This window comes from Porites lutea, chromosome 13 (genome assembly GCF_958299795.1).
Source record: "Porites lutea chromosome 13, jaPorLute2.1, whole genome shotgun sequence".
Classification (NCBI taxonomy): Eukaryota; Metazoa; Cnidaria; class Anthozoa; order Scleractinia; family Poritidae; genus Porites; species Porites lutea.
Window position 1 is genome coordinate 23,775,076 of NC_133213.1, and position 11,551 is coordinate 23,786,626.

The window sequence follows — 11,551 nt, forward strand, 5'->3', positions numbered from 1 at the left end:
TAATTATTAAAAATCTACCAAAAAACAAAACCTTTCGTCTTGCCTTGTGGACTAGACGCACCAAATGATCCTTGCCGCTGGTATTCATACTGTTTACTTCGCCATCCTCTTCATTATCATCATCACTATTATCACATCGCCGTCGTAGTTGTCAGCATTATCATTATCATTATCAATATCATGACTATCACAATCGTCATTCAGCATGTAAGTTTTTTTTAAATAGTGTTTCCTTTCGTTGTCATCCATTGAAAGTTTTTACTAGTAGCGTTAGCTACCTAGTTTTGAAGATTATTTCCAATATTCTTATAGGAAAAGAACTGGTCAGGTTAAAATATCACGTAAACCTCAAATAAAAAAAGTTAGTGATGTTAAGTTTTTATTATTCTTCTCCTACATCAACGCTTTTTAGTAAACAATGCCTGACCTTGTAGGCAACTTTTTGTACTGAGTTTTAAACGGGGAAAGTAAGACACAACTGTATATTTCAGAGTTAAAAAGTCCTACCTCTGTGTCTGTTGTAGGTAGGAATGTTCGCATTATCCTGGAACTATTTCGCCTGATCGATGTTCATGATGAAATGGCCCTCAACGATGTACAGTTCTGTGCCTTTATGAAGACTGCTACTGATCTTAGTACCAACCAAATTTACAAAGTGTTCGACATGCTAGATGTGGACGGATCAGGATCCATGGATTTTGATGAATTTTACCTCCTTATTTGTATCTTGATCGCCGTGCAGGATAAAGTAGAAAAGAACTTCATTTACCGTCATTCACGCACTGTGTTTGACCTTCTTGATGAAGATAGCAGCGGGAATATTTCCGCTTACGAGTTCGAGACTTTTGGATTTCTCTTCAATCTGCAGGGAGAAGCTATTCGTACAATCTTTAGTGAATTTGATGTTTCCGGCGACCAGGTAAGTTTTTACAGATTTTCTCCTTGAGGATGATCGAGGGTATAGCATGGGTTTCTTAAATACCACGATTTTCAACTCGGATGAACATTTGCTTTTCAATGTATACATGCTGCCCCAATCCTCCAATACATTTTTTTCTCATTCTGTTTCATTCCATTCTATACTCAGCAGCAACCGAAAAGAGGACTCCTTTAGTTCATACTATCATTAATTACGTGTATTTCCATCCATCCATTCATACACCTTTCATCCATTCACCTTGTTTTCTTTACTGATTATCTCACTCATATCATTATAACCCTATCAACCAATATTAAGTTGACTAACAGTTTACATCAATTTTCATTTGACAATGACTATAAAATGGCAGACTAAGCAAGTAAAATAATCGCGCAAGTAAACTTACTGCATGGCCAAAATATTCGTGAGATCTAATGCGCGAAAATTAGATGCCATAAAAGAAATAAAACCTTGTGAAAAGAAAGTAGTCCATACTAAATGACTACAGACTACTACCTCACCTCGAGTACTTTAACTAAGATATTGGACAGGAACTTATCGTTACCAGTATCAGATAAATTTCTGCTTTTTCTTAAAAAAACTTCTGATCTTCGGTAAACTTGAACTTTCCCGAAAATTTATGCCACATGGACTATACTTGCAATTCACAGAATTAAACTGTCTATTGCTTCTTCCTTTTTCAGGAACTTGACTACTCTGAATTCAAAATGTTCGCCATGGCGTGCATTGATAGACAGTCCGAGATCGAGTCAGCTAAAGAAAATAAGTCAAATGTTATATTCAACACCGCCGGCAGGATTTTTAGGTCTTGTGCTATAATGTAAACGGAACGAATGTGTAAACATTTGTAACATGATTTGCTGTAAAACCTAAAATTATTTTATCGATTATAATATTTTACATGAATAAAAGAAAATTTTACGTTGATGGACTTGAAAGGACAAAGTCGATTTCTATTGCGTCTATAGTTTGAAAAAACATTTTGTATTCCCGTGTACGAAAGTAGATGTTACGATTAATTAAGGTTTACAAGTTAAAGTGAAGTAGATGTGTTATGAAAGTATAATAATTCTGGTTAACGTAAAATAGATTTGTAAAAGTACATTTTTTTTTCTGTGGTTTAAGAGCCTATTTAAGTAAAATAACACAATTATATTTTTGTGCTCGTCTGCATATTAAGAAGGAAGTGAACTCTGTATCAAAACCCGCCGGTCACGGTTATGCAAATGTAGTTGTTGTCATGGAGACGGAAATGAAAAACAAAAAAAATAACTCGTGCTACTCAGGAATGCTTTTTAATCTAACCCTAATTAGTCTAAAAAATTTCATAATCATTTCTTCTAATTAAAGAAAACGTCAAACTTTCTTTTTGTATGTTTAGAAAAGCTTCCTTTGGGTACCAGAGGTTTTTATGTGAAAATCGGTCGGTGAAGCAACCCGCTGAAAATAGACGGGCGGAAACGATAGACGCGGTGATCATATCCGAGATATTAGCAGTTGAGATGATTCTAAATGATTTTAGTTACGCTTTGAAAACTCCAAAAAAGCCCTTTTTATTCACGCCAAGTGAACCATTATAACCAAATTTAATTAAACGGCTATTTTGACGGAGAAAAACATAATTTTATTGCCATCGATCTCTTGTCATGTGACGCTTCCAGCTTTATAGGTTTAATTACAAGAAGATAAAACTGGTGCTAACTTATTGTGCATCGCTCTTCGTCCACAATTTCCTCTCGTCGTTGTTTGAAGTAATTCTAGTAGTTTTCATGTGTAAAAATGTACAAACTAGAATTAGTCGATGTGTGCAAAAACCATTAAAATATTAAGCTTTTTTGCGCGATTTCCTTGACGTTGCCTTTGTTTATAAAGGGCGGACAATTGCATTGGTTGGCGTGCAACGAGGGGGGTTGTCAACTTTCTGAACCCTTTCATATATTTCTAGAAGAAATATAGTTTGAAGTTCAGGCGCTATGATTCACAAGGCAAGAAATTTGGTTGAAAGAATGCCGAATTCATCATTCAATTACCAGAAATTGAGAAGATTTGTCATGTTTAAGAACTAACCCCCAAAAGACACTTTTTAACTTGGTGGTCCAGAACCGACCCCCAAAGTTATTGATAAAATATTCAATGATTTTCTTCAGAACACAATTCTAAACTGAGACGTCGTTACACTGAAATTAACAGGCAAATAATCAAGCCCTCAGTTTTCGATGAGAACAACAACAGTCGAACTTTATGAATAAAACCGATTATTTGAGGAGATACCTGTCACCCGCAGTTAGTAAATTACTATTCGTAGCGGGCGGAGGAAAATAATAACAGTTACTTTCAATTAGCTTGTTTCATTAACTTTTATTACACACGCAGATCGGTTTCACGTTGCTATAAGAAAATATTGCTGAAAACGTCTTATTGGTTGTTTCTCCAGCACTTTAACTAAACAATTTTAGAAAATGCTTGTTCGTAGCTCAAGTGGATGACTTCGAACACTGCCAAAGCTTTTATGTGAACACTTTTTTTCTCAGATTCGTGCTCTAGTTAAGATGAAAGTGTCAATTGCACAAGGGAAAAAATCCTTTTTAATAGATTTTTTTGAAGACTTTAAAATCCATACAAAGACGTATCAAAAGAAAGGCGGTACCACTTAGGTCCAATAGAAAACAAACATCTTTTTAAGATAAAGATATTACTATTTCCTTCAAACACTTCAAATACAAGTGCACAATTTATTGAGTGCATTCGACTCCCGATAACTCGAACCTTCAAGGGAAATCGAAAAAAGTTCGAACTATCGGGAGTTCGAAGCAAATAAATGTCTGGGGAATGCGGCAAGTTTCATCAAACCGTAACTGATCAGACTTCACTTCAAGCGTCTTCAAGGGCAGCAAGAGATATAGATTGATATTTTGAAAAAGAATTTAAGCAGCGAAAGCTATTTATTAATATACATGGAAACTGTATTATAACCGGTGTGACAAAAAAGTAAAGACAAAGAATTTTCACGGCTGTTTTGAAATAAATTCTATGTTTCGGACTTTACTACACTGACTTTTTCCCCCGACTTGTCATGCGCTGAAAACATGGGTCGAGTAAAGAGTTATCGAGGGTAAAATTATATGGAAAGGATCGGACGGGAAACATAAAATTACCTCGAGTTAGCGGGAAGTTCGAGTTATCGAGGGTAAAATTACGCCAAATATATTAAGGAAATCCAGGGGAAATCGACTTTGGTTCGAGTTATCGAGAGTCAAATGTACCTATGTTTAGGTACCTGACGTATTTTACAAACACCGTTGCTTGATTTTATCAAATACCTCAGTGAAGTAAAGATTTTCTAAAAGAGTTGCCATTAACTTTGCAATTGTCATAATTCAGTTCAGTTTCTCGCAGAAGTTTTATATTTGCAAAAGTTCAGAATCGGAAATGTTTTTGTCCACTGATTTTCTTTTTTACTTTTTAACATTTTTTTCTTGCAAAAATGGGAGGTTCTCGAGCTATGTTTTCCCTGTTTCTTTTGAATTCGCAAGGCGATTTAGCTGATTTTCAGTGTTAGCAAATCATTTTTCTTACCGTGCCAGCTTTGAATAACAGCTTTATCCACTCTCTTCACTTTAAGGCGAAGTAACATTACTATCAGCTCGATTGCATTTTAGTTTTTGAAATTTAAAATGAAAAGCGGTTATCAAAATTAATGTTTCACTTTAGGAAACGTCCCTGCTTGACGAACAAAGGAGTTTTCCTGAAAAACAAAAGATTTAAAGACCAAAGGACAGCCGTTGACATGATTGGATGTTACTGTGCCTCTTATTACGGATGTTATTCTTATTAGTAATCAATTAAATGCACTTTCCAAACTTCGAGCGGCAAAAAAAGAGAAAAAAACCACCCCTGCTCAAAGAATTCCAGAATAACTGTGATTAGGTGAAGTGTTTTTAACCAAACTGGTAGCTTGAGCTAAAGATGAAGTAAGACTTTTACAGGCTATGAAGCGTGAAAGCTAGTAATAATCATTAACGTTTCTAAATTACTGTGGCATAATACTGCCTTCCTGTGCTTTTGTATTTAGTCCTACTCATATCAGCTTTTAAAAAGTCTAACGAGCTTGCTTTCCTTTGCTGTTGTTTTCAAGGAAAGAGCTTGAATAGCCATTAAATTATTTTAGGAAGAAGGTGACAAATTGAGGTACCCTCCACTGACAAAGTAATAAGTGTTTAATAACTCCCGGAGTCTATGCCACTATCGAAACGAGATTTCATTCCTACCTTAGTTATTAACGTTGGGCATTAAACTTACTGCCCTTTTCTGCATGTCACAAATTAGACTTTTTTAATATAAAATCGGGGAAGCTTATTACTGAAGATACGACTATCCTTAGTTCAGTGGTTTGTTTCAGTTGATTAGACAATACATACCTGGTGATAAAATCGTCTGTCATCAAAAACATCGAGTGGAATCCCAATTCTTTGAACCCTCGATTAGCACTAGGGAACAAACATATGGTTTTCTTGGAAGTTCTTTAATCAAATACTGTAACGTTACCAGATCACCAACATTATGCGGCGAAATCCTTGTCTCCTAAGATGAAAATAAATTGTTGTTAAAATTTTGTCTCCTTTTTTTCTCAGTTTGTAGCAACGATTCTTGAATTCATTAGAAAAAAAAACTTAAGACACTTAAAAAATGGTAAACTGAAAAAGGGCTGAGATGATGCCACCGATCAGGTTATCAATCTATTAGAAATGAAAAATTAGAAAAACGTAGTTGATAAAAAAACAGGAAACATTATTTACATGATTTACATGATGGGAAAGATCTCCAAACCAGTGAATTGATAATAAAACAAAAAAACATACTTTATTAAACTCTTCTCCAATTGAAAATTAAATACAAATTTAGTATAACTATAGTTAAAGAAGACTTCTTGGTGGTCCGGTGGTTTTCAACAGAGCAAATGTAAACAACTTTCTATAAACTAAAAAATGTGAATTAATAATAATAATAATAATAATAATAATAATAATAATAATAATAATAATAATAATAATAATAATAATAATAATAATAATAATAATAATAATAATAATAATAATAATAACCAGAAGAACCAGAAGACTATTAACAGGGTGATTTTCAGAGAGGTCCTGAAAATAGAAAATACAAAAAGATAAAAAGAAGTGTAAAATGATAAAAAGCCACAGAAAAATTCCCTACACTAAAAACCTAAATGATCACCAAGAACTATTAAAAAGATTATACAAGTTAGCGCTAAAAACTAGTCACAAAGTCATTTGATTTTGTTAAAAGATATAAAACTGCTCAGAGTTTAACAACATTGAAAATAATTACAAACATTACGCTTAAAAGACTCGAGGTTTTCATGAATCGAAGCTATTTTCTTGAAAATAAAATTCAAAAAGACTAAAATATGTACTCATTTCGGTTAAACTGTTTGCAAAATAGGTTATGATTTATGCATTAGGCTCTGCACATGAAAGTTCGGCGTCTGAATCAAAGCAAAGCCGTTCCAAAGTAAAAATTCTCGCCGCTCGAGATGGGCGGGAAAAACAACTGAGCCGTTCCAAATTGAAATAGGCCTTCCTAATTGATTAAGAAGCCCAACTTTTCATCCTTAATTCAATGTATGAGAACCGCCTTATGAACAGTTCTCCGTCTGAACCGGGCTTTAAACATCCTAAAAAGCAGCTTTAGAAAAATACTTAAACCCCGAAAAAAGCACTCCAAACCATAAAACACCGACAAAGCCAGGCTGAAATGCACCCTAACACACAGATAAAAAAAGCCTAAAACAGCCTCCCGCAGACTAAAACACCTAAAAAAATAGTCTAAAAAGCCTAAAAAGCAGCCTAAAATCCCTATAAAAACAGTCTAAAACCGCCTAAAAAGCAGCCTAAAACCCCTATAAAAACAGTCTAAAAAAGAGTAAAAAGCACCCTAAAACCCCTATAAAAACAGTCTAAAACACCCTAAAAAGCGGCCTAAAACCCCTAAAAAAAAAGTCTAAAACAGCCTAAGAAGCAGCCTAAAACCCCTATAAAAACAGTCTAAAACAGCCTAAAAAGCAGCCTAAAACCCCTATAAAAACAGTCTAAAACAGCCTAAAAAGCAGCCTAAAACCCCTATAAAAACAGTCAAAAACAGCCTAAAAAGCAGCCTAAAACCCCTATAAAAACAGTCTAAAAATGCCTAAAAAGCAGCCTAAAACCCCTATAAAAAAAATTAAAACAGCCTAAAAAGCAGCCTAAAACCCCTATCAAAACAGTCTAAAACAGCCTAAAAAGCAGCCTAAAACCCCAATAAAAAAAGTCTAAAACAGCGTAAAAAGCACCCTAAAACCCCTATAAAAACAGTCTAAAAAAGCCTAAAATGCAGCCTAAAACCCCTATAAAAACAGTCAAAAAAAGCCTAAAAAGCAGCCTAAAACCGCTATAAAAACAGTCAAAAACAGCCTAAAAAGCGGCCTAAAACCGCTATAAACAGTCAAAAAAAGCCTAAAAAGCAGCCTAAAACCCCTATAAAAACAGTCTAAAACAGCCTAAAAAGAAGCCTAAACCCCTATAAAAACATTCTAAAACACCCTAAAAAGCAGCCTAAAACTGCTATAAAAACAGTCTAAAACAGCCTAAAAAGAAGCCTAAACCCCTATAAAAACAGTCCGAAACAGCCTAAAAAGCAGCCTAAAACCACTATAAAAAAAGTCTAAAACAGCCTAAAAAGCAGCCTAAAACCACTATAAAAACAGTCCGAAACAGCCTAAAAAGAAGCCTAAAACCGCTATAAAAACAGTCCAAAACAGCATAAAAAGCAGCCTAAAACCCCTATAAAAACAGTCTAAAACAGCCAAAAAAGCAGCCTAAAACCACTAAAAAAACAGTCCGAAACAGCCTAAAAAGCAGCCTAAAACCCTTATAAAAACAGCCTAAAAAGCGGCCTAAAACCGCTATAAAAACAGTCCAAAACAGCCTAAAGAGCGGCCTAAAACCGCTATAAAAACAGTCCAAAACAGCCTAAAAAGCAGTCTAAAACCGCTATAAAAACAGTCAAAAAAAGCCTAAAAAGCAGCCTAAAACCACTATAAAAACAGTCAAAAAAAGCCTAACCAGCGGCCTAAAACCGCTATAAAAACAGGTCTAAAACACCTTAAAAAGAGGCCTAAAACCGCTATAAAAACACTCTAAAACACCCCTAAAACCGCTATAAAAACAGTCAAAAAAAGCCTAAAAAGCAGCCTAAAACCGCTATAAAAACAGTCAAAAACAGCCTAAAAAGCGGCCTAAAACCGCTATAAACAGTCAAAAAAAGCCTAAAAAGCAGCCTAAAACCCCTATAAAAACAGTCTAAAAGAGCCTAAAAAGAAGCCTAAACCCCTATAAAAACATTCTAAAACACCCTAAAAAGCAGCCTAAAACTGCTATAAAAACAGTCTAAAACAGCCTAAAAAGAAGCCTAAACCCCTATAAAAACAGTCTAAAACAGCCTAAAAAGAAGCCTAAACCCCTATAAAAACAGTCCGAAACAGCCTAAAAAGCAGCCTAAAACCACTATAAAAAAAGTCTAAAACAGCCTAAAAAGCAGCCAAAAACCACTATAAAAAAAGTCTAAAACAGCCTAAAAAGCAGCCTAAAACCACTATAAAAACAGTCCGAAACAGCCTAAAAAGCGGCCTAAAACCGCTATAAAAACAGTCAAAAAAAAGCCTAAAAGGCGGCCTAAAACCGCTATAAAAACAGTCCAAAACAGCCTAAAAAGCGGCCTAAAACCCCTATAAAACAGTCTAAAACAGCCTAAAAAGCAGCTTAAAACCCCTATAAAAACAGTCTAAAACAGCCTAAAAAGCAGCCTAAAACCCCTTTAAAACAGCCTAAAAAGCGGCCTAAAACCGCTATAAAAGCAGTCCAAAACAGCCTAAAAAGCAGTCTAAAACCGCTATAAAAACAGTCAAAAAAAGCCTAAAAAGCGGCCTAAAACCGCTATAAAAACAGGTCTAAAACACCTTAAAAAGAGGCCTAAAACCGCTATAAAAACACTCTAAAACACCCTAAAAAAACGCCTAAAACCGCTATAAAAACAGTCAAAAAAAGCCTAAAAAGCAGCCTAAAACCGCTATAAAAACAGTCAAAAACAGCCTAAAAAGCGGCCTAAAACCGCTATAAACAGTCAAAAAAAGCCTAAAAAGCAGCCTAAAACCCCTATAAAACAGTCTAAAACAGCCTAAAAAGAAGCCTAAACCCCTATAAAAACATTCTAAAACACCCTAAAAAGCAGCCTAAAACTGCTATAAAAACAGTCTAAAACAGCCTAAAAAGAAGCCTAAACCCCTATAAAAACAGTCTAAAACAGCCTAAAAAGAAGCCTAAACCCCTATAAAAACAGTCCGAAACAGCCTAAAAAGCAGCCTAAAACCACTATAAAAAAAGTCTAAAACAGCCTAAAAAGCAGCCTAAAACCACTATAAAAACAGTCCGAAACAGCCTAAAAAGAAGCCTAAAACCGCTATAAAAACAGTCCAAAACAGCATAAAAAGCAGCCTAAAACCGCTATAAAAACAGTCTAAAACAGCCAAAAAAGCAGCCTAAAACCACTAAAAAAACAGTCCGAAACAGCCTAAAAAGCAGCCTAAAACCGCTATAAAAACAGTCCAAAACAGGCTAAAAAGCAGCCTAAAACCCCTATAAAAACAGTTCAAAACAGCCTAAAAAGCAGCCTAAAACCCCTACAAAAACAGTTCAAAACAGCCTAAAAAGCAGCCTAAAACCGCTATAAAAACAGTCAAAAAATGGCCTAAAAAGCAGCTAAAACCCCTATAAAAACAGTCTAAAACAGCCTAAAAAGCAGCCTAAAACCCCTATAAAAAAAGTCTAGAACAGCCTAAAAAGCAGCCTAAACCCCTATAACACATTCCAAAACAGCGTAAAAACCAGTCTAAAACCTCTATAAAACATTCCAAAACAGCCAAAAAAGCAGGGTAAAACCGCTATAAAAACAGTCCAAAACAGCCTAAAAAGCAGCCTAAACCCCTATAAAAACAGTCTAAAAGAGCCTAAAAAGCAGCTTAAACCCCTATAAAAACAGTCCAAAACAGCCTAAAAAGCAGCCTAAACCCCTATAAAAACAGTCTAAAAGAGCTAAAAAGCAGCCTAAAGCCCCTATAAAACATTCTAAAACAGCCTAAAAAGCAGCCTAAAACCCTTATAAAAACAGTCTAAAAGAGCTAAAAAGCAGCCTAAAGCCCCTATAAAACATTCTAAGACAACCTAAAAAGCAGCCTAAAACCTCTATAAAACAGTCTAAAACAGCCTAAAAAGCAGGGTAAAACCCCCATAAAAAAAGTCTAAAACAGCCTAAAAAGCAGTCTAAACCCCCCTAAAAACAGTCTAAAACAGTCTAAAAAGCAGGCTAAAACCCCTATAAAAACAGTCCAAAACAGCCTAAAAACCAGCCTAAAACGCCTATAAAACAGTCCAAAACAGCCTAAAAAGCGGCCTAAAACCGCTATAAAAACAGTCAAAAAAAGCCTAAAAAGCAGCCTAAAACCCCTATAAAAACAGTCTAAAACAGCCTAAAAAGCAACCTAAAACCCCTATAAAACATTCCAAAACAGCCTAAAATGCAGCCTAAAACCCGTATAAAAACATTCCAAAACAGCCTAAAAAGCAGCCTAAAACCCCTATAAAACAGTCTAAAAGAGCCTAAAAAGCAGCCTAAAACCGGTATAAAACAATCCACAGAAGCCTAAAAAGTAGGCATAAACACCGAAGCAGAAAAAAATCAACTTAAAACGGAGACAAAACCTGGCTAAAAAAAAAAGTGGCTAAAAAACGCCAGTAGAAGGCAGACTAAAACAAGGCGAAAACACCCTAAAAAGTAGCCTCAAACAAAGATAAAACCACGAAACGCTATCCGGTCTGAACAGCAACGGCTTGACTCGGCGCAAGTCGTTCAAACAATAAACATCGTACTGGCACGGTTGCTTGGCAGAGGGAAGGCAGAGGGGGTTTGTTGCTCAAAGAATTTTAGTCCTCACTCTCCTTACATGTAATATTTACTTCCGTTTCAGTGGATTCCGGTCCTCGCTCCTACTAAATATTTGATTCCGCGACGGACCGAATACAGCAGGTGTTAAAACTGCACCAAAGTGCAGTCGAACCTCTCCACAACAGTCACCCTAGGGACAGAAGAAAGTGGCAGTAGCTGCGGGAGAGGTGCCGTTATGGGGACATGGGTAGGCGTGTGATATGACTATTTTTTCGTGGAACCGGCAACATGTTTGTTGTGGTATTTCGCATCCAGGCATTCGCTAAGTGTTGTTTGTAGGCAATTTATGCCTACTGCAGCGGTATAAACGGAGCACAATCAAAATACAATTTTGCGATTAATCATAGAGGCGTCATACAGATCAAACTTCATGACCATTTTTGACTTTTTCGTCAATCACTGAAAAAACTGGCTGTTGTCGAGAGGTTATTTTTGCAGTTGCGGGTGCAGCTTCGCTCCGTCACAGAATCGCGTCGTTATAACCGTTCTAGAGTGTGGTCGGTAGTGTGATCAGAGGTCGTATCCGGTATGATTTTCGTGGCAGCGCAAAGG

The 11,551-nt window shown here is 35.7% G+C and overlaps 2 protein-coding genes across 2 annotated transcripts in view; one reads left to right on the forward strand and one right to left on the reverse strand.

Annotated features, from left to right (window-relative positions):
• LOC140923367 (EF-hand calcium-binding domain-containing protein 9-like) overlaps positions 1-1,867 on the forward strand; it is a 7,074-nt gene extending 5,207 nt beyond the window's left edge. Inside the window, exons 2-3 of the mRNA XM_073373458.1 lie at positions 525-919; positions 1,624-1,867. Of these exons, the coding sequence (XP_073229559.1) occupies positions 525-919; positions 1,624-1,764 (536 nt within the window). The 3' untranslated portion in view covers positions 1,765-1,867. The remainder of the gene's footprint in view (positions 1-524; positions 920-1,623) is intronic.
• The window catches only part of LOC140923329 (adenosine receptor A1-like), a 14,424-nt gene extending 9,760 nt beyond the window's left edge, over positions 1-4,664 (reverse strand). Inside the window, exon 1 of the mRNA XM_073373424.1 lies at positions 4,517-4,664. The gene's annotated coding sequence lies outside the window, so the exon portion shown is untranslated. The remainder of the gene's footprint in view (positions 1-4,516) is intronic.
• Positions 4,665-11,551: the final 6,887 nt, after the last annotated feature.